General features: G+C 44.9%; 1 protein-coding gene across 1 annotated transcript in view; it reads right to left on the minus strand.

Moving 5' to 3' along the window:
• The window catches only part of LOC119398995 (transmembrane protein 94), a 62,098-nt gene that overhangs the window by 20,687 nt on the left and 17,411 nt on the right, over positions 1–24,000 (minus strand). Inside the window, exons 8-20 of the mRNA XM_049417494.1 lie at positions 22,938–23,132; positions 22,318–22,497; positions 20,280–20,502; positions 16,393–16,589; positions 14,973–15,094; positions 13,929–14,022; positions 10,487–10,585; positions 9,402–9,649; positions 7,591–7,825; positions 6,050–6,133; positions 4,788–4,858; positions 3,834–3,969; positions 2,484–2,566 (exon numbers count right to left, since the gene is read on the minus strand). Of these exons, the coding sequence (XP_049273451.1) occupies positions 2,484–2,566; positions 3,834–3,969; positions 4,788–4,858; positions 6,050–6,133; positions 7,591–7,825; positions 9,402–9,649; positions 10,487–10,585; positions 13,929–14,022; positions 14,973–15,094; positions 16,393–16,589; positions 20,280–20,502; positions 22,318–22,497; positions 22,938–23,132 (1,967 nt within the window). The remainder of the gene's footprint in view (positions 1–2,483; positions 2,567–3,833; positions 3,970–4,787; positions 4,859–6,049; positions 6,134–7,590; positions 7,826–9,401; positions 9,650–10,486; positions 10,586–13,928; positions 14,023–14,972; positions 15,095–16,392; positions 16,590–20,279; positions 20,503–22,317; positions 22,498–22,937; positions 23,133–24,000) is intronic.

Here is a 24,000-nt window from a genome sequence, read left to right on the forward strand (position 1 = left end):
AAATCAACACACAAATATACACAAACTCAGCAAGTTTCATCAAAATCGATCAAAAAATTTTAAGATGTTTTAAAGTGTGGCCTCCCCTCCCCTTATATGTAACTGGTACATGCAATTGTGCTGCTACAAATGTGACTGCTAGGGGTGATTGGCTGTGATGTAAGTGCATGGACCAATATTATGCTGATCTGACATAGAGGACGATGGAAATAAAATGATGTGGACCAATTAGCCCTAATTGACTGAGCTCCATTATGTGAGAATTGTATGCTGTTGAATGCGCTGATCTTTTGTTTTCTTTTGTGTTGCCTTTTGCCCATGTTTCTTGGTAGCTTTCCCTTCTTGCTTCACACACAGTCACACCTTGATGAATAACCGATCATCAAATATATACTGTAATGAAGGAAATGAATCAATTCGCCTTTTTCCTGTTACAGTGCAACAAATAAATGTTTATTATATACTGTATGATGTAACACGGCTATTTCCATGTCAGATGTGACTTCCTTTCAAGGAGGGTCGACTGCGTTAACATAGGGTCTCATTGCAATCTGATTTTGGGTCTACTGTCTTTATATAATCTGTAATAATCAACTCACTGTATATTCACTGAAAAATAAGACTAAAGCTGAAAGCAGTCATCAGTGTACAGAAATATCACGGAGGAAATATCCACTGCCCGTATAAAAGCAATGGCTCCACCAACACCCCGCTGCATGCATCGTTACTGAAACTCAGAGACTGGAACGCCTTGCGGAGGTAATGGCACAAAAATCACCACGACATCAGAATCTGGCGCTAGATTCAGCAGGTATGAAAATGATGAGTAGCACGCGGATTTACCTAAACGTGTAGGCCTGGCTTCAAGCTGCCAAGCTGCGTCACAGCTTTACAAATTCACTAATTTCTGACCTAAATTATTGCGTCATAATGCAGCAATTCACAATGGTCATGCACGCACGCATTTGCTGCATTTATGCATTCAGAAATGTACAACTTGTCGAAGTTTTAGGAGCTTAAAGCATAATGTCGATTATAAAGCCACAGGATCTTGCAAAGCCAAAAAGCACCAAGGTAAGACAAATCGACATATAGTATGTACTACACTTGTGGTGGCTGAATGACTGCAGTACAGTAAAAGCTCGTTAATTCGACCCCCGTTAATTCAGAAAACCGGATAATTCGGATGTGTTCTCAGGTCCCGGCAGGCACATGTATTGTTTAATGACATCAAACTCTCGTTAATTCGGTCACATTTGGCTGCAAACTGGTTGATTCAGACGATCCTTGGAGTGTGCCAACCACAAAGCGCCGCAAATATGCGACACAAAGGAGTGAAAACAGCGTTCACAAACAACAGAAATGGCCACAGGCCTTCAGCAAGGCGTGGTTGCCATCCACAATTTTTCCATAAACGCGTTGTTGGCGACCAAGGCTTCAGCGGCTGCAGCAAATTTGTTTTGTTTTCATTTTTGCTGAGCGAAAACGAAAACACGCATACGAACTGCGTGGATGCTATCTGTGATTGCGTTGATAGCGACGGGTCAAAACTACAAGTAATAGTTTCATTTTTGCTATGTGCCTTCAGAACTGCATAGTTTCCATCCATGATTGTGCATTAGCAAGCCAGGTTTACACAGCAGCAGACGCTAGACAGCAGATGCGGTGCTCAACAGTTTTGCTTCCACTCTGGGCATAGGCCACGTGCATGCTTCAGAACTGTGTGGACGCCATGATTGTGTCTTTAGCGGCCCACGGTTTCATCTACAGCAGATGCGGCACTCAGGAGCTTCGTTTAGACTTCGGGCAACGTCACACAACTCAAACATTGTGGAAGTTGTTGAAGATGAAGAGCTTCAGTTGCAGGCCATATGCTGGCATAAAACTTGCTTGCTACAATTTGATGGAGTAACGATTAGTTGCCAGCCATTTTTCTGGTGAAAAAATTATCGTGCCGTGCGTGTGGTGGTGTTGGTGGTGGTGGTCACAAAGTCCCGAAAAGCCTGCCGCCGGCAGGTTTGGTCCCTGCCAGCGGCAGGGACCAAACCGGCAAGTTGTCTTTTTGTCCACTTTACATTTTTCCCATCTACACTCAAACCTCATTATAACAGTCACATCTGCCACAAAAAACACTTTGTTATATCCGAAAATTCGTTCTAAACGTTTATTTCTAGCACTGTATCTATGACAAGACTATTCTTCATTTAGTTTGTTATAACCGATAATTCGTTATATCCGTGTTTGTTATATCAAGGTTGGAGTTATATCACAATTACTACACTACACTTAAAACAGTACAATTAATGTCCCCTACACTTTCCTTGGCTTCGTTATCTGCTGGTTTTCATTAAAGTTGCATTGACCAGATGAATGTATTACAAGAAATTCCAGATGAGAGCCTAGCTGCCTGCAGGAAGAAATACATTTGCCAACTTCCACACCAAACAAAGACACGCAGCTTACCGAGGTTGGTCGGAACTCACCGAGACTGCGGCGAATCACCGTAGCGACTGCCGATCAGCTCGGAGTGCACCAGGTTGGGGGCACTGATGCTGCGTGGTGGAGCCTGCGTGCCGAAACGGTGCAACTCTTTGACCACAAGCAGAAAGAAAGTTGAACTGGTACGTTAATAAACTCATGGCAGTTTTTACCTGCCTAATATCTCACTTTTCATTGCTTATAAACATCTTTAAGTAATAGAATGTCTTTTGATAGTATTAAGTGTCACCCATGTGGCACCTGCTAAACAGCAGTGTTAAGGTAGTGTTCGTGAAAATGTCATACAGGTACTACTGCTTTAAAATTAGGCTCTTGCAAATGAGGCAAGAACCAAAACACACTTCAGGCTACAATTTGCCGAAAGGAGCAACTTATGTCTTGAATTTTACAATTTTTATTTAATCATTGCTTTATTTTACCCTTAGTGTTTGCACACTACATAGGGAAGGGGCTTATTACAGACCGAAATGAAAAAACACTCAATACAATAGAAAGAAGAAAAATTGAATAATCAATAAAATTACACAAAAATGTTCAACTAGAATATTATGACAACAGCAATAAATGTAATGTCAACGACAATAAGCGTAACATTCTAAATTCACATTCCTATTGATAACAATGTCTTCCTTGGCCTCTTCTGTCCACTCTCTGTAATGGAGTATACTGTAGTGACGTCCATGATGTCTTTGATAATTTCTGGCAGCATTCAATTAATGTACTTAGTTGCACAATACCAGTGCCGGTCATTGCCAGTAGCGGTCAGCTGGCTAATGTCTGCTGACGTTGGCTGTCTACTGTTATAACACCAATATTGTCTTTGGAAACTGTACAGCCGGAAATGCGCTACGGCGGTACACTCAAACCTCATTTAAAACAGTCACATCTGCCATGAAAATAAATTCGTTATATCCGAAAATTCGTTATAAACGTTTATTTGTAACACTGTATATACGACAAGACTATTCTTCATTTACTTTGTTATAACCGATAATTCGTTTATCCATGTTCTTTATATCGAGGTTTGAGTGTAATTGAGTACGGCTGGGAATGCGGTACGGTGGTAATTGAATACAGCCGGGAATGCACTACGACGGTAATTATGTACAGCCTAAAGTAGAGAATGGTAATTATCTAGCACGGCCAGAAATAAGGTAGTGATCAGTAAATATGGTAATAGCGTGTGTAGTAGTATAGTCTGTGCCATTGCCAGGCTAATGTTGGCTACCTGCTGTTATGTACAACACCAATGCTGTCTTCATTCAATTACAATCCAACGATTAATATGTCAACCAGTTTTCTTTATGACGATGTACAAATGTAATGCAACATACGTTCGTTGCCTTGCCATCCACGATGCTGACTCCGTGGGGGTCAACCGCCACAACAGCCACGTTGCTCGACGGCACGGACGTCACGCTCCTCGCCGACACCTGTGACTGATGACACGTCGATGCATTGCTGTCGGTCCTGAAACAAACATCTTTTTTTTGCCTTTGCGAAACATGGTGGCATTCAGAGACTGCAGCTTGAATGTTTGTCATAGCAAAAGCCATCTCAGCAAAATACTGGTACGAAACAATATGTTATGCGAGATGACGCATAAATAGCTAATGCAAGCCTGACTTAGAAATAAAGATTTATTTCTTTTGTATGGGTTATCGGAAAGGGAGCGACATGCAAAAGCCACCAAGGCCTGACAGAGACTCCTCATCTGTTAGGTACACATCAATAGGCCTATTCGGTCGAATTTACTTAGCATAACAAAAACGGGACTGCGCTTAGAAGACAATAGATGATAGGTAAAGACAAGACACACGATACAAATTTTAACTCGCCTATTTGGACATATGGTCGTCACTTATGCATACACAGGTTTAGTGTAATGTGTATCAGCGTTTATAAGAGCATATTATTAGCATGCATTTGCACCTTGTCAACACTGTTTGCTGGATCCACCAATTTTTAGAGAAGATAGTCTCAGGTTTGAGAGCGACTTTATTTTCCCCGAGTGTTTGCATCTCATGCTATTGTATACGCAGGCATAGTGGCATCAGAAATACTATAATTATCATTTCCTACAGTGGGGAAAAAGAAAAGGTGTTTCAGGAAGAACACAACTAAAGTTTCTTTGGTGCAGAGAGTAGCTCTAACAGCTGTTCACTCTCAGTGACTGGCATTTGTTCACTTTGGACAATCAAATGCTGTTTTATATTTCAAGTGCGTGCAACTGCACATGCTAATAATCTACAGATGACATTGTGAAACACCCAGTACGTAGTTCTCACCTATGCCTGTCGCTGAGCAAGGAGACGTGGCAGTTCCAGCCCGATTCGAGGCCCATCTTCTCAGAGAAGCCCTGTGGCAATAATTGAGAACAGAAATGCGACAATGCTCAGCTGCAACAACTTCTGAAAGGACAAAATTGAAGGCAGCAAGTGTAGTGAAAGAGCTGAACACTGAGCTAAGCTCACTCTATCAAGTGAAAGCGAAGCATCGGGAGAAACAAGGAGGTGCTTAAAGGGGTCATGAACCACTTTTCCAAGTAATGATCTAATGGCCTCAGTATCGGAGTGTACTGCCTCCCGAATCGATTGCCGCAAAAATTTCTCGAATCCGTCAAGAATCAGCGGAGTTACGGGGGTTTGGCGCACGCTCCCAGCGCTTTCTCTCTTTTCTCGTGCCGACGAGCGCACTGGAAGCTAGACAGGGAGGGATGGCATGGGGGAAAGAAGTTACGTCAGCGCGCGTCATGAAACGCGATCGCTCTCCCGCTGTGATTCGCTCGCGCGAGTGCGGCTACCGTGTACTGAGGAGTGCGGCGCCGGCAAGTGGCGGCACCCCGCGGCAAGAAGCGCATCTGATCCGAACGCCGCTCTCGATTTACGTCGGCTATTGGCCAATAAGCATGCTATGTCTCTTGCGACGTACAGCGGACAGACGCCCCGCCCACCGACGAGAGTGAGAACCGGCCTCTGTTTGAAAAGAGGGTGCCTGGGGAAACGGCAACTTCGCGCTCTGCTTGCGGCCATTACGCGGCGCGCACGACTGTAATATTTGGCAGAGCAGTTCATAGCCGTGTCAGCTTTCCGCAGGATGTGTTTTTTCAATCAGCCCAAGGGGTGCTTCATGACCCCTTTAATTGTTAGCCACAAGTGAATAATGGCAACAGTGATGCTAAGAGAAATGAGAGGTTCTTTTACATCGAGCAATGTGTCCAGTTATGTTTGTTGATTATTCATGGCACAAGGAAATGGCATAGTACTTTCTCTGTGTTCACCGCTTTTCTCCGCCGTTTCTCTGTACTTTTACGCGGAACTGTAGAAGTGACTAAGAACGTAAGCAAAAATTTCGTGATACATTCTATATTCTGAATTAAAGAAATGAAAATGGCAGAAAAGGAAACTCGCTGCTGATGGGTACCAATCATTGTGCTTTTTCATCTTGCATGCATTGCTCAGCAACTCAGTTATGGAGGCAATATAACAACAACAACAACAACAACAACAACAACAACACGAGGCTCGACAAAAGTGATCATGCAACCTACCCGACTGCGTAGCTCGTTCTCTTTTGAGAAATGAACAAATCGAATGCAGGCATCTTCGAGCTGCTCCACAAGTTTCACGAAGTCCTGCACGAAAAGCATGGATTACAGGTGTCTCAGAGCAAATAACAATGACATTACGCAGACAATAAACACGGAGGAACAGATGGATGAGAAGTCCTTTTCAAAAGCAGCTTCCAAAGTACAACGGAACTCAATCACTCAGGGCAACGAGCCTCAAATATTAGAATCTAACCTAGCGCAAACTACACAAAGCCAATTTCCTCTGCTATAAGAATGGTACCGATCTGGACTCGGTGCTGACCGTTCAGACCAGGGAGCTTTCTTTAATGACAGAACTACTGTATCGTTTAAGTCTCAGATGCGTCCTATCATTCTGAGCATGTGGTGTTTGTTCTTAAATACAGATTCAGTCCTGAATTTGCAACTTGCTTGGAAGCTCACTACAGCCTATTAGTATATAAGACAGTTGACATTTTTCTCACCGAGGCACTCATATTGTACCTTCTCAACACTGTTGAGTTAAAAGTAGCTTACTGCCAACACAAGGAGCAACTTCTATTCATTCGTGATGGAGATTAGTACACTAAATGAACCAGGGACATAACCTAATGAGAAGGTGATGAGGACATTTTCGGTCTCATCCCTGGTTCTTATAGTGCGTTAATTGTCATCATAAACTGGTTAAGGCCAGCTCACCCAGCTTACCACAATGTTAAGCTGCTATTCAGCTCTGCTGCTTCGTGATAACTTTAATGAGCCATTCACCGAGAGATGCCCTTTCAGTTCACTGTCTCCACGTAGACAATGAGCGTACATAAATGTGAAATTATGGTTTACATATCTCTGAAGAACATTGCTGATGAATATCAACTATATCAGTTCATCCGTTATGGAAAAACAGTTCCCTACGATACGCGCTCCTTGAGAAGGGTTTTGAGGAAAGTAAATCCATGTTTGAGATGATCGGCAAGTGAGCTGATCAGGCAGGCCTGGTAACGCTTGGTAATAATGACACCGCTATTAATTCGGGTGACCCTACCAGTGACCGCACCAACAAAACAACATGTGCTTTCCCTCTTGGAAAATCAATCACACAGACAATACTGCTACTCTACGGAAAATCGGTTGCTAAGGTCAAAAGAGCGCTAAGCACGGCTAGTTGGTATGGATGCATAGTAATGAACAGCGCGAAATAAAAACGATAGACAAAAGGAAGAACAACACGGGATGAACGCTGTATGACAACTGAAACATATCTTGTGCAAAACCATGCTTAAATAATCGGTTGCATACCACGTGCAAGTGCATGTGGTATGTGGCCGATGTTATTTAGGCAAGGTTTTGCGCAATAAATGTTTCAGTTGACAGGCAGCGCTCGTCCGACGTTGTTCTTCCTTTTGTCTATCGTTTTTATTTCGCGCTGTTCATTACTATGCAGTTGATAAGACAGGCCCCTTTCAAAAAACCTTCAAAGGACGAGTGTGCGCGCTCGTTCAAGACGATTGGAGGAACGCACTGACCGGGCACGCCTGGTACTGCATGGTGACCATGCCGATGAACACCTGGTTCCTGAGCCGCTCCACGGTGGCCTCGAGGGCCTGCTCCCGGCCGGCCGCATCCATCGCCATCGTCTCCTCCTCATGGCTCACCGAGTCCGTGCTCAGGTGGTGACTCTGCGTCTTGTCGTCCGAAGCGACGCCCAGCGTCAGCGCCGCCCCGCCCACCTTCTTGCCGGAGGAACGGAACAGGTGACTGCTGCACAGTGCGAGAGCACAAGTTGTCGGTGCAGTCTGAGAATGTTGGAACTGGGAGGCGTAGTGATGGAGTGGTCTGGCATGCTGATTTCTACCACCCCGTGAGAACACCTGTGAAACTCAAATCAAGTTGGATTATCAAATTAATAGAAAAAAAGACAAGCACACATACAGTGAACTCCCGTTAAGATGAACTCGGTTAAGACGAATTCTCGCTTAGGCCGAACAACACGGGACCGTTTGTTTGGTTTCCCATAGACTCAATGCAAAAAAAATTCGCTTAAGACGAACTGCCTAACTGTACTCTTCTGGTAAGACGAACTTTCGCGTTGAGCGACAACGCCGGCGATTCTGCGAAACAAACATTGCAGTCTTGGTGGGTCATTCAGGCGACTGAGAAAACGCAAAAAAAACAAGAAAAAAAGTGCATCCTTGACCAAAGAAGCGAAGCAAATTGCGACGCGGAGGGCGCCAGATACACGAAAAAGAAAGGTCAACGGATAAAGGCCCGGTATCCCCTCCCCCCCAGCCTGTGGGTGGCGAAGGTGCGGGCTTTATCAGCAAAGAAAGCAACAAAAAGAGTAGGGGGATTTACAACTGGGACCTCCAAGCCATCGCGTCCTTTTGTATCGCCTCCCCCCCCCACCCCCCCCTCGCTCTCCGGTTTCCCAGCTGGAGTACAAGGGAGAATAGAAGAAAACAAGAGCTTGGGGCCCCTCTGCCGTGGTCAGAGGGGCAAACGCAAAGAGCATACGAAAGGGGAGTGAAAAAAAAAAAAATGAAAGCGACTACGGGAACAAATTTTGTTCGTTGGTGCATTAGAATCGAGTACGAAAACGAAACCACGTTTGTGGCACTAGCACTCCCGTCAGAGGGGCCAGGTGCATTGTCATCGCCATCACACAACAGCAGCCGAGTACATTTTGTGGTCAATCCGCGTTGGTTCGCGTAGGACCTGTGTGCATTGTATCTGTTCCCAGTGAAGTGCAAATTGTGATGAGCCATTTTGATTATGGAAGTGCACGACAAAGGAAGGCTATTTCGCACACTGAATATAGCTGTGTTGTGTCTTTTTCGTGTGTGCGAGGCTTGTGACCGTGAGTAGCGCGATGGGATATGTTCAGCTGCGTGTCGATCGGGAATGCCAACATTTGTATCGGCGACGCTTGTGCACGAGGTGCATTTTCATGTGTGCAAACTTCACATCACAGTTTCTCCTTTGCAGTGTGGTGATGTGATGGTGTGCGTGCACACTAAATGGTACAAAATATCGGTGGTTAGCTCGTTGAACCAACGGTGAGCTGTCTGTACTGCCCGTCCTCAACTCCGTTTTTTCCCTCTAATGTCTCTTCCTACTCAGTGCTAAGCTACTGTCATTACGATGAATTCACACGAGAGACCAATTGTAGTGGACGAGCGTTACATGACTCCGTGCTACCCAATCACGCCGCATACGAGGATGACTGACGGTGACCTGATCCGTCACAGCTAGCCACATCGTGGTGGTCCACGAAGTTCAGTTTATCACGTGAGCCAAGCTTTAACGCCTCGGGTGTTGAACAAGCCTCCAAGCGCACCTGTCAGGTGGAAGTTGGAGGTAGCTGCCTTCGAGAGCCGGGTTGAGGAGCAGCGACGGCAGCAGCGGAGCGTAGGCAAACGCCAAGCAGTAGGACGTCAGGCTGGACCGCTGGTAGAAGTCCAGGATCCGCTTGCGGTCGGAGTCGCTCAGCGGACACAGGTCCCGGCCGTCCCAGTACTCGGAGCACATGTCCAGGACCAAGTCCGCTGTGCCTTGGGTGAACATTTGCAGTGTTCCTGACAGGGCCTGCAGTTCAAAGTTTAACCTGACTAGCCGTGTACACACAGTGATGAACCATTACTAATCCAGGCTCACTGAAAAAAAAGTGCAGTTCTTAGCTTTAGAATGGAATGGAAAGTCATATTTACATGCTGTGAAACACAAACAAGGGAGAGTATTTCCATTGTGTATTTAAAGGAGGGGCACAATCTAGATGGAGACCAACTCAAACTCAGAGGCCAGTTGCTCCAATTTGTCTAAGCGCTGTCCTTTTGCTCAGACTGTCTTTAAAGCTTCAAAGTTGCACTGTGAAGCTACTCCACACAACAAAAGCACTGTCTGGAAAAATGCTTAAAGCTCTGGTGTTATTATTTGGCTTGTACTTAATGCTCTCAATTATTTTTTAGCATTTTTGGTTAATGGTTGGCATTAGCTACATGGTTGACAATGTCGTCACATATGCAACAGTTAAACAAAGGGAACTACTTCTCGAAATGGACAAGTGACAACAAAGTACATACGTGCAGCTGTAGACAAGATGGAACACCAGCAAAAGATGTGTGACTGGAAAGGCCTTTTGTTACACAAGCACAAGTTAGGAAAACAAGGGCTTCATGCAAAAAACTGACAGGCCTTTTTTCGTCTTTTAACTAGGCAATTTTATTAAGGATTCTACTTTATGTTCATGTAATGTGAACACAATCATACTGCTCAGAGCATTCATAGACTGTAATGAACAGGGTTGCCAACACCTGCGAGATAATGGAAAGCTAAGGGCACATTTTACCACTCCGCACATCGCTCGCACTAGAAACTACAAAACTGCAGTATCAACGAAGGAACTCGCGTTGAGAGTTCACCCACCTCTTTGACGACTGCACAGCACATGCTGGGAAATGGCATCTTGAGGCGTGGAAAGTTGAGTGACCGGGCAAGTCTTCCTTTCTGGACCACTTCAGGTTGCTGTGGCAATGACGACAACCCATAAAAAAGTAGAATGAATTCACAACTCACTTCCATATTCTGCAAGCAGGCTGTTTTGGAAGCAGTTATCCCACAGTTTTGGGCACAGTCCTCTTCATTTCTGTGAAGAGCCTGTTACCACTGACACCTTTGGTGTCGAGTTATTTCTGTGAGTATGCCATCGTGAAGCAGCGGTCTGCAGCTTCACAAAGACCCATGAAAGCGGATGGTGTCCAACTTTGACATACAATGCTAAACCCTAACAGTCATGAAATTAGATCACGTAGGCATAGCTGGCAGAGCATTGGATAGTATATACCTATAAATCAATAGCCTACTAACTGCATTAGAAAATGAAAAAAATAACACTTCCATATTAGCTCATCTACAAGTACTGATGGGTTGAAAGTCAAGTTCCAGAGCATATTCAAATTATGACAGGTGCTGCTGTCGAGAATTCCAAAATTATTTTAATTACTTGCAGTTTTTTTAATGTGAACCAAAAATTAAACACGCGAAGATTTTTAATAGCCCTGCACTGATAAGCATCTGCTGCGGACAGGTATTAAACCCACGACCTTGTACAAAGAAGCAGAATGCCATGTGTAATTTTTCAAGTACACACATAGGTTCACTTTTAAATGATACACTGGTGTCCTTAAACAGATGGGAAAATCAATGCAAGTAACATTGCATGCAACATGGCTCAATACAGTTGAATCCCGCTATAACGAATACTGCTACAACGAAATTCCTGCCACAACAAATAATTTTCGATTCCCCATCAGCCACCCACAGAAAACTATGCTAAAACTGTCTCGTCACAACGAATACTTTTTCTGGGTGTTTCCGCTAGAACAAAGTTTTCGCGAGTGCTACAACATAAGGAAAAGGAGCTTGCCTAAAACTGCCGTGAAATTCCGTGAGCAACTCAACCATTTCTCGTTGCCAGAGCCATGCGGCTACATCACAAGACCTGTATCTTCATCGGAGACATGCTTTCTGCCACCACACGCACATCCTGGTAAATTTTTCGCTGTTGAGATGCTCGGCAACAGATCGTCCATCCACTATGACGCTGCTGGCGGGTTTGATGGTTGTGCGAGCCGCGGAAGAATCATTCTTCGAGAACTCCCCCCATGTTTTTGACGTAGCGTTCAAAACAAAACTACTGCTCGTCGTCACAAGCCCTGCGATCGTGAATGACATCCCCGGCGTTCTGAAGGCACGCGCGACCAGCACGCACCTAGCCCAAGCGTAACTACATTCTGCCGCAACCGCTGCAAACACAAATGTGGTCGTGTCGACGCAATCATGGGCGACCACAAAAATATGTGCGCATCCAACGTATGCGCACCGAATCAAAGCATTGCTGCGGTCAAAACTGCGGTAGACACGATCACAGATAGCAACGATGCAGTTCTGAAGCCACGTGCACGGCCAGTGCGCACAGATTGAAAACGGAACTATCGTTCGCTGCAACCGCTGCGCAGAAAACTGTGGTTGCTATTGTTGCAATCACTGATAGCGAATAAGCTCAGAAAGTACGCAGACAACACATCGGCAGAAAGATTAAAGGCAATAAAGTCATAGAATGGCACAAAGCGTTTCGGCTTTCCTTTCGCTCACTTAGGACTGTGGTAGTGTGGAGCTTCGGCACTTCGTTTTCAGTTGGCCTCTAGCGAACTTTGGCACGCTCGGCATGCTTCCAAAAACCTGAATATTGTATTTCCTCGTTTATAATCCACCCCTGCACATAACCACCACCCCCATTACAAACAGCGGGAGATTAATAAAAGGTACTCGCTAGAGCTGTGCGAATAGCAAAATTTTGGGTGCGAAGCGAATTCGAATAATAAAGATTGAGTGCGAATCGAATCGAATAATTTCGAATAATTTTTGAATATTTCTTAAACATTTTTCAAATAATTCGAAGTGAAATTACAGAAAAAGTTGCAGAGAATCCCTAAGTATGTTCTTGTGAGATCGCAACATGAAAGTGTTTCTTTTCGCTAGGTTGATGAAGCACTGGTGGGGTCATATTTCATAGTTGTCTTTCTTATCAAGAATGAGGCAATGTAGAGGCCGAATTCTATTTATGTACATGATTTGGTGCAACCAAAGTGTTGCCAACAACACTTTACACGTGATAGGCAAAGATGCCATTTCCTCAGCCTCTCCTCCTCTTTCAACTTCTGTGGAAGCCCAACTGATGTGGCGGCCAAGGGTGTGCTCCCTTCAAGTCCGGAGTTCCAAATCTGCCTCGTAGGTGTCGATATATAAGAACATCTGAAATTTTGGATGCTAAAAAGCTTCGGCGTCCGATTTTTCGGACTTCCTGCCAAAATTTCAGGTCCAAAACAGCATTAATTGAGCCCCCAACTCTACCACATCTTTCATCTCCATATTGGAACCAGCGTTTTCTTGAGTTAATACATTTGCGACCGTAGCGGAGCTTGAAAGGCAGCTTTGCCGCATTGCGGGGGTGTGATGAGGTGAAGCATATTGAAAATCTAGGGACCACTTCCAAACGGACGTTGACCGTCTCTCGGCTAAGTTCGACCGTAACGGACCTTGAAAGGCAGCTTTGCCGCAATACGGGGGTGTGAGGAGGTGAAGCATATTGAAAATCTAGGGACCACTTCCAACCGGACTTTGTCTCTTGGCTAAGTTCGACCGTAACGGAGCTTGAAAGGCAGCTTTGCCGCAATACGAGAATGTAATGAGGTGAAGCATATTAAAAATCTGAAGGGGTCACTTTCAATCGGACGTTGACTGCATTTGTCTTTGGGAAGTTCGAATAGTTCGAATAGTAAAATTTCAGTGCGAATCGAATCGAATAGCAAACAGTATTCGAAAAATATTCGAAATTTCGAATATTCGCACACCCCTAGTACTCGCATATTGACGCAAAGCTGCCTTCCTTGCATTACCGTGAAGCCACGCCATGAAGCCAACTTGTGCACCGGAATTCGCGTATAATTCGCACCCAGAGTTTCGTTCTAAATTTTCTGTACATTTCGTGCGTGTTATACGTGAGAAAATACATTCACTCGGTGTGCGGCCAAGTGCATCTGAGTTAGCAAGAGTTCGATGCAAAAGACAATGCATGCGCTTGCCAGGACCAAAGGACGAGTCATAATCATCAGATCTTTCTTTTTGTGGTCTATACATGAAATTTCGCTGCTACGAAATTTCGTGACCACGAACTTTTTCGCGCGTCCCGTCAATTTCGTTGTAGCGGGATTTGACTGTACCACACGAGTAGTGCGAACTGCAAGACAAAGCTGCGCATCAGGAGAGCAACAACAAAAGACAGAAAATGCCGGTCGGCCAGACTGACCACATGCCTGAAGAGTGCCACGTGTTGAAGGTGCTGGTACGCCTCGACCGCTCGATCCGTGAAACCCATCTGGACGGCCAGGTCGCACAGGCATCTGGTGGTGAGACAAGGAACTAACATTTAAAAAGTCACGCAAGCAACTTTGTTTCTGCAAGGAACAACTTTATTCCTGAAACTTTAATCACTATTCATTATATGTTTTGTTTTAAAGGTGTTTTAAATAACTCTTCCAAATGACCTCAGTATCGCAGTTTATTGCCTCACGAATCGATTGCTGCAAAAATTTATCGGATCCGTGAAGTATGAGTGGAGTTATAGGGGTTCATCATGTTTTCTCTCTTCTCTCATCTTGGTAAGCGCACTGGAAGCTACACAGGGAGGGGTGGCACAGGGAGGGACGGCACAGGAGTCATGTCAGTGTGCTTCATGACCTTGAGCACGTGTGATGAAACGTGATCAGGCTCTCCAACTGTGATTCCCGTGTTCGCTACTGTGGCTACTGTGTAATTCTAGCAGACTATGGAGCGCGGTGCCAGCCTGTGGCGGCATTCTGTGGCAAGGAGCACGTCTGATCCAAATGCCGCTCTTGATTTACGCTGGCTATTGGCCAATAGTGCGCCACCTGTTAGCAGGCGCCCCACCCGCTGAAGAGAGTGAGCACAGGCCTCTGCATGTAGAGAGAGCGCTTGAGAAAGTGGCAATTTCATGCTCCGCTTGCAAACTCACCTTGCTGCACACCACTGCAAGATTTGGCTGAGCTGTACATAGAAAAGTCTTCTCTCCGCGGGATGTGTCTTTTCACCAAGCCTGAGGGGTGGTTCATGACCCCTTAAGGGAGGATCTCTCTTAAGAACTGAACGTCAAGTTACCTGATCTGATGATGTGCTAGTGGAAACGAGCATTAGCAGTAACAGTTAGTAAAATGACTACATCTCTATATATTATACCAAACTAAATACAGGAAAGGTTTGTAATGCAAAGCAGCAGATGTCAACAAGACATGACATGTGACGGCGGGATGTTAGACGAACGACAGGGCCTCACCGCTTGTTGACGACAGGAACGGCCGACTCGTTGTGGAGGCTCTCACAGGCAATGTGATCGCAGAAACGGGCGTATTTCTCCTGAGTGGCTGGATTGCACGTGTTGAGCAAAATGCTGAGGCCCTGAATGGAAAAACCAAGGTCACTGCTGTAATTCGAAGGCTAAGTACCCCCACAACTAAAAGTGATAAGACTATCCTGAAACCCTCTCAGTTTTGATTTTCACTTGTATGCTTTTCACGGATATAATGAATTATTGGATACAATGAATAAACATTTTTTATGTACAATAACGTTATCCTGCTGAGGAATCACTCAGAACTTACATTATTTTGGGACTCCAATAGGTGTTCTTATCCTTACTTTCATCAGTCCTACGAAACCTTGTTGAAAGCAAGGTACCCAAGTGGGTGCTTTGGTTTTAGCCCTTTTTAACCCTTTGAGACACTATGTACACAATTGTGTACACCACTTGTTTTTGCTATTTGTATCGACTAGGAGCTAAGAAAGAGCAAGATACATTGAGCGTTGGATGACTTGAACCTCCTGCATAATAAATTTGTCTTTATTTAACTTCATTTTGCAGAGTACTGTTGCATATGATCACTTTGCAGAAGGCACTACCATATTCGACGAGTTGTTCGGCGCGCCACTTCCCGCGAACCATGTCAAAAGTATAATTTTTCCTTGCTCAACATGGACATAACTGAAAACGAATTTGCACTATATTTCCAGCCTGAGATTTCAATCTATTTATGCAAAAGCAGAGAACGAATGGCTTCAGAATAAATAGATATTTCATCACAAAATAATTAGGAATGATTACTACAACACACATACATTAACGTATTACAACATTATCTTTGTTGTAATATAATAACGAGTGCCTTGAAATAACATTGTATCGATTCAATGCATTTGCAGACAGTTCTTCATAGGTGGCGTCTGAAAGGGTTAAGGCAAACTCGAAAGTCAATAGGTAAAATAAGCATGATGAATATGAAGACGGCTGGGTGAGGAGACAAATAAAGCAGCTTAATATCGGTATTACCATCAGCTTTTATGAAAATTGATGTCAATTTGGTGTAGACTGTCATGTAGTCCCCAACAATGAAAAGAATCCATAAAGCAGATTTCAAACAACGAGAACTGACAAGAAAATACAGGTTGCAACTCCAGCGGGCTGGTCTCCCACGTGGCTAAATTGAAAAGAAAATATTGGGTCTGAAGTGGTTACATATTTGAAAGAAAACACAAACAGCTGACAATTTCACTTTAAAATCAAATATGAATCGAATGGCGTGGATTATTTTACTCGCATTTAAATCTTCAAGTACCATTTGTACACTTATAGTATTTGCTCTCTAGTATTTCTTTGAGAGGTGTTTCGAATGGCCCCTCAAGAAGACCTTCCCACTCACGAGTGGCTTGAGGTTGTTGATGTAGTCCTTCCACTGGGGGTCGTCGAACTGGACCCCGAAGGCCGACAGCATGCTGTGCGTTAGGTCCAGCACCTCAACGTGGGTGCCCGGATGGTACATGTGGTCAGGCGCATCGTAGCCCGACAACCTGGACTCGCGCCTTAGGGGTCCATTGTCAATGGTCAGCCCCTTGCCCCCTGGTGGCAACAAAGTGCAGGCACAGTCAAACCCGCATATATCGAACCCACATATAAAGAATTATTGTGTATATAACGAACAATTGTAAAATCCTCTTGACTATAACTTCGCTATACAAAATATTTTATATATCGAATTACCTATATGTAGAACATTCTTGTGATCCTCTTCAGATTTGATATTTGTGGGTTCGAAAGACAACAGATCAATGCAGGCGACGAACTTGTCCCAGACAAAGGGTATATACAATCTCTGAGCCAACCATGTAACATGCACCATGAGACTATGTGAGCTAGTTGTCACTTAGTAGCCTGTTTGCTAAAAGGGGCGCACTGCTCTTGAAAACTTCTTAAAAATTCTTGATGTATTTCGGTGAAGCTTGCGGAGTTTATGTATATTTGCGTGCTGATTTCAAATATGCAGCTGTTTTGCTAGTACCAGGATCTATATCCAATATCTCATGCGTCATGTGAGGAGCAAAACTTTTTCTTAAATTGAGAAAGCTACTAAATCAGCATATCACAATTTGCTGGAGTGAGGTGTACACAGGAGGACAAGAACAGATGTTCTAGACACGTCTGAGCAAAAGTTATGGTATACAGTCAAATGCCAATTTTTTGGACAAGCTTGAAAATTCGGACGCTCTCGCGGCACCATCTCAAGCCCCATAGACGTCAATGTTTAAGAAAGTCTGAAAATTCGGATGCTGAAACTCTTCGCGTCCAATTTTTCGGACTTTCTGCCCTAACTCCAGGTGTGAAACGGCATTAATCGAATCCCCCACCTCTGCCGGACTATCATCTCGTAGGTTCGAACCATCACTTCGCGAGTCGATCCCATTTGCGGCCGTAGCAATTTTTGGAAGTCAGCTTTGCTGCAATGCGTGTTATCGGGTGAAACAGACTGAAAATCCAAAGGAGCCACTATCATGTCACAGTGTGGTGATGTCTTTATGGATAGGCAGCAGAAATGCACGGAGGCGTGATGGCGGCAGGATGGAAATGCACCAGCACTACTTAATCGCTGTCAACCCTTTATGATAAGCGTCTTCAACTAACTGCTCGATTGTGCATGTGGCCTAGCACAGTTGAGTGTACTAAAAGCGCCGCGCAGCCATTCATGCTGCCTTTTTGTGCGAGGCCGCTAAGAGATGTGCTGCCTTCACGAATGGAAGCAGCTAGCCATTGCTGTGCCTGTTTGCGGTCAGAGATGGAGTGGGCATAACGAACACTTTCACGGCAAACGCGTGTGTATGGTACAGCAAGCGCCTCGGCAGTGACAGCATACGTCAGTTTAGTTGGCGACGTGCTGCACGCAACTAGGAATGATCGGCTCGCGCAGCTGCAAGTGCTTAGCATCGGCGGAGATTTTCGTACAGTAGCGCATCGTTTACGTGGGCACGCGCATCAGGGAAAGCAGGACAAGTAGTCCGCTCTTCTGCCACAGCCTTTGTGTTCCGCGTCATTGTTTCCAAATGGTCCATGCGAAAGAGCGGTAATTTTTTCCACGTTTTGACGATATTGGCGGCGCTCATCACGAGACGCAAATTTGCAGTTGGCGGGTGGCACGTAGTTAAGCGGGGTTCGCGGCAGGTACCGAATGTATTCACAAGAGCATGGGCGTGCACCAAAATGACTGATACGTGCACTGGCAGGCATCGAAGCTCTTTCAGACGTTGCTGTGGCGATCTGACTGCTTGAGCAGAATAAACAAGAATGAATCCGTTTTTTCAGACTGCCTGATTTTTTGGACGATTTTCGCGGTCCCTAGGGAGTCCGAAAAATCGAACGTTGACTGTATTGAATGTCCGTGGGTGAAATCCTACCTTGACATTAACTCACTCTGCAATGTTCATCATACCACAACTTTTGGTCAAATGGATTTAGAGCATCTATTCTTGTCTTACTGCATACGCTTCTCATTGCAGATTAGTGTGATATGCTGATTTACTATGTAACTCTCTCCGATAATAAAAAGGTTGCCGCAAAACTTGTTTGCTGCTGTACAGACCATTCTTAGATTTCTATTGCCTTGTTTTCTGAAAAGGTGGTGTCTAAAATGCGGTGTCTATGATGTGTTTCTTTAGCTCTTGAATTACTTCTGCCAAATGCAATTAGAAAAGTGTAGCCTTTGAAGTGCATCTCTGTTGACTAGAGGAAACCATCACTGTGGTGCGTATCTGGACATTGTCTTGCAAATGTGCCTGGCCAACGCCTATATCATGATTCACCCCCACAGTTACCGTATAAACGCGTGTAAGGGCCGCACTTTTTTTTCAAGAAATGAGGGCCCATTTTCAGGGTGCGGCCCATACACGCGACATTTTTTTCTTTAAGTAAAAACGCACCAGTTAGCGAACGAAGAGCGTTTATTGCAGTATACGACATTTCTTGCGACATACGTGCTCAATCGTCGTCACTCGGCGAGTCCTCAGACTTGGAGTCCGAGATGAGATGGTGTGCTGCGAAGCGCCGTCACCCCACAAGCAGTCATCTTCCGTGCCATCCAAGCTGTTAGATATCCCGGCGACTTTAAAACTTCGGGACACAATGTCCGTCGACACCGAGCTTCACGCAGATAGGATCCACCCAAGTACAGTCGCCAAGGCATGTCCGTTGTGAGTGCAAGACCATCATTCCGCACTTCAGTCACACAGCGGAGCAAGTCTTCTTCCAAATCGGGAAACTTGCACTGCTCTCCTCGGAAAGCGCGCTTAGTGCTGTTGGTGTTTCGCAAGGCTTCTTTTTGAGCACACCAACGTCGAACACACTTCTCGTCAACGTCGAATTTTCTGCCGGCGGCACGTTTCCGATGCTCGAGAGCATACTCGAATTCAGGTACTTGCCCATTTTGCCAAAACGTGAACGCCGTGTAGAAAACAAGCTAGCACGAAGGTCATCGAACAGTGCAGAAAACTACAGCAAATGGCTGGCTGAACTGCACAAACCGAACGCGAACGCCATGCCAAAGTTGGTGATGCTAATGCCGATATGGATAGCGCCGATAGCGCGTTTGTATAGAGATGTGAGAAGCTAAAGATAAAATCCTGCTTTAGCCTTTAGTTGGCGAGTCTATGAATACTAATAAAATAGTTAAAATTTTTAGCCCACTTCACGAACATCTTAACACGAATAAAATCCAAAAAATATATATATACATACTTTGGTGACGATGATGATGGTTGCGTTTTCTTGCGCCATCTATCGACTACGCCTAGAAGCTTACGCGCGCGCGCATTTTGAATACGTATTGGTTGAGGAAAGTGTGGGTGCGGCCCTTACGCGGATTTTTTTTTTTAGCATATGCACTTCAAAAAAACGGGGTGCGGCCCTTACACGGCTGCGGCCCTTACACGCGTTTATACGGTATTACTCTGCCTATTGACAGTCAAGCCACCTCATCCAAAATGAAAACACGCTTTAAACATTGCCATTAACGACGGGAACATAAGTTGTCATTGCAGAGAGGACTGACATAAGGAACTATGCCATGTGAAGGCAGGGCCAGTTTTCTACTCGCAACAAATCAATGTTTAACTGCACATTGTGAGTTATACAGAGATACAGAGAAGCCTGTAATAAAGTGTGGTGGGCAATTGAAACCGCAACTTCATGCCAAGTTGCAACACATCAAAACTGCCGAGTAACCTGGGTGAGTGCGTCATGAGTCACTGAAATCCCGCGACTCACCCTCAAGGACCGAGTCGCCGGCACCGGGTGAAGTCGGCCTGTCCTCGGTTATGATGTCCGAGCCTGTGTCGAGTTGGCCAGAGTGGCGGATGTTGCCAGAACCGCCAAAGTTTGGTGCGAGACCGTTGCTCCCTCTAGACCGTGGCGGCTTCAGGAAGAACACCTTCTCGGGTGTTGGGTTCGGCCACGACAGGATTCCCTTTTTGTCGACGCAGCACAGGGTCTGCAATTATGTTAGAAAGGTTTCGTGTTGGGAAAACAAGTTTGCATTAGGAATGTGCGAATAGTAAATGTTAGGTTCAGAGCGAATAGCGATTTGGCCGAATAATTTCTGATCGAATAGTTCGAATTGCATATATCACATATTATATGAAAAAAAAATGTGCATATTTGTCATGACCCAACAAACCTGCATAACAGTTTTTAAAGTTGGAACAAGGCATGTGCGAATGTGATTCTTTTTGGTTCGAAGTTAAGTGGAAGCAACTCTAAATAACAGCAGGATTTGAATTTTGATAGGATGCAAGTGAAAACCACTAAAATATGTCACATTTTAAAATTTACTATGCTTAGAGCATATAAGCCTGTATAAGAAGCTTTTAAACTTAAAAAATGATTAATCGATGTGAGGGTAATACATGTATATTCATTGAACCTTTAGGTAGGGCTTCGTGGCAGTGCAGATATTTCCTAAATAGGTGTTTTCATGGCATAGCACTCCTACGCAGCAGTGAAACCACCTTTACAGGGAGGTTACATGAGGTCTAATATATGCCTTTTCGTTGATTTCGCATACTTTGAAATTTTGAATAATTTAAATTCGCGTCGAAGCGAATTCGAATACTGTAATATTCATTCGAATATTTGAAGTGCTTGAATATTCGCATATGTTTAGTTTATGTGCGTTCGAATTCTGATGCCTTTTATTTCGTTTACGTCTTTTGTTCGGCATTGCGCTCACATTTTGTGCCCTACTTATGTTTAGATTATTAGGTTTCTTGTTTGAGCATTGGCATGCCATCCAAAACTATAAATAGTCTTTGACAGTAGTGAGTGTGAATGTTGTAGAACACTAGGATGAGTTCTGAATGCTGGTTCAGTGCAAAATGTTCGAACTGAACCACATCCAGCACATATCGCTTGTATGAAAGTTTCATTTGAAGGACAGTGCTTGTCCAATATGTTTTTTTTTCTCTGCGTTTCTGTCTTTTTGCATGTCCATAATAAGGAATTCAAGTAATGACACCGCATCAGAAGCCTCAATATGAGTGAAAAGCGCAGGAAAAGTGTACGTGAGTTTTAAATCCCCAATGGAAGTGCCCTGTCTCTTAAGAAATCGAAAAATAAACACGTAAAAAGATGAAACATAATTAAAAACTAATAAAAAATGGTCTACAAAACACAGCAGACCTGTGAGCCACACACAAAAGTACATCTTAAGCTGAATGACTGGGCTTCTAAGAGCACGTTGTAAACTTTTTTTAGGGCACTTACTGCAAGTGCTGAGAGTACAGAGTAGTAGCTTAATGTGCCCACATAAGCAACAGAAATGTGCACACCTGACAGTATTCACAGAAATATTGTCAGCTGTACTACGTGATCTGAAAAGCATTTTGGGAAGGATGCATGCAGGTTGAAGCTATGGATACTCTGTGGTTAGTGGTCACTACTGTGACCGTTACGCTGTGTACACTGGCGACAAGGGGGTGAGGACAGAACACCCTTGAGAGTTTCCTGCGTGCAAGCCAGAGCGTTGAGACGGTCGAAGTTTTTTTTGATTTTGTCATAAATGTACGGACCCCGCTTGTTCAACGTCGGCGTCTTGAGCTGTAACGATTCGTGCGACGCTTCGCCGGCTGATAACTCGGACAATAGACGGGGTGCTATCGAAATTTGGCAGCATGTTTAGGCATTCCAAGTTACTGCACCAATGAAGAACACTTAACTGTTTTTTTTTCTGATTAAATAAGGACTACCGCGATAAGACTGCGACACAAGCCTTTGGTTGAGCTCGTCACGTTGAGCGAAGAAGTCTCACCGTGACGCTGCCGAGGACGTGCAGGAGGCTGGAGGTTCTCCACAGGTGCGGAGCCTTGCCGCGGAGCAAGGACAAGAACAGCGGCTGCACCTGGCCCCACGACAGGTCCGATCCGTCGGGGTGCGTCGACTCCACCTCGTCCCCTTCCTCGAAAGGATCGTCGTGAGCGCGCTGCACAGCCTGCAACATCAACGGTGTTTTGTTTGACGACACATTCAAGCATCTTTATAACGAAGCGCTCATGGTTTTCAAAATGATTCATTATACAGGTCACTCCATTGTAAATTCCGTGCATTTTAATGCTCGGAGTATAGCCCAGGTGTAACGAATCCTATCTTACACTGGTCATATTGTAACACAAGCGTTCACTACAGAGGCATTCGACTGTATTTGGATACAACTTAGGAAGGCAGGAGAGGGCCCCAGATGACCTAAGTGAAGCAGCCAAATGGCTCTGTGACTAAAGAAGCAGTCCCACTCATGTATTCAGCAATGTTCTTCCGATGGCAGGGTCACTGAGCGTGGCGGGGTCACCTTAGCACCCCCCAGGTCGCATACCCCCCGTAACTGATGCCTCTGAGCCTATGTACTCCCTATGGCGAAAAGAGTGGCGCACTGACCATGTGTTCTTGAGCGGCTACCATAAGATGCAGCCTCGCTGTGCCCAGTGCATGCAGGCCCACCCAGAGTGCGGGCAGGGACAGCGGCAGCAGGGGCAGGATGGCCAGGGCGGGCTGCAACACTAACTCCTTGACACTGCCGGCCCGGTCTCCCAGGTAGCGCCACTGGGCCAGCTTCAGCACGGTCGTCAGTACCTGAAGTAACAAAGAAAGGTGAAGTTGTCGTTCGCATGAAAGAACAGCACTACCCACGGAGGTTTGTTTTTCACAGAGCACAGTTCTATGTGCTCGAAAAAAGCCACCAGACATACGCGGCACGATTGCCTCCTTAGAAGATGAGGCTCCTTGTTGGAAAGGGTAACAGATGAAGTTATTAAGGCGAAAGCCTTAGACGCCTAATCAAACGCGAAAACTGACTGTCAGTGCTGGCGGCGTCAACACGAGGGACGCAAAAATTCATCGTCACGTGATGACGTCACCATATTATGTCGTCATAACAACACACACCGCCAAAATTTGTGATGTCATCATGACGTCACTATGAAGTCACATAATGTGACGTCGTATGATGACGTCATCCCTTGACAGCATTGCTTAGTCAAAGCTGGGCAGTGCAAAACCAGGTCAGTTGCAGAAAGCTTTCGAAAGGGAAATGGGGGAGGATCAATACATCGACCGAGAAGAAAAAGAAGATGGCTTTCGCCGTTGAGTCATCTTAAGCGAATCCATAACGGCCCTGTGAGTTTTTACACAATCGTGATCTGATCTCGAAATATTTTCGGCCTCAATGATTTCACTTGAAAGTTTGTCATGCACGAAGCTTGAGCAACTTCTCGACAGCTTTTTGGCCACAGTGGGGTTCCATAGACATCATAATGGAGTGTCATGAACGAATTTTGATTATCTGGTTTTTATTATTGGTGCCCGATACCAAAGCACAGGAGCGTTTTTTGCATTTCACCGCAACTATAAGACGCATGAAATAACCTGTATGACAACTATAAGGGCATTCGTTCAACTGCATCACCAGCACACGACAACACTGTCTGAGAATTGAAGCTGC

The sequence above is a fragment of the Rhipicephalus sanguineus genome, chromosome 7 (assembly GCF_013339695.2).
Source record: "Rhipicephalus sanguineus isolate Rsan-2018 chromosome 7, BIME_Rsan_1.4, whole genome shotgun sequence".
Classification (NCBI taxonomy): domain Eukaryota; kingdom Metazoa; phylum Arthropoda; class Arachnida; order Ixodida; family Ixodidae; genus Rhipicephalus; species Rhipicephalus sanguineus.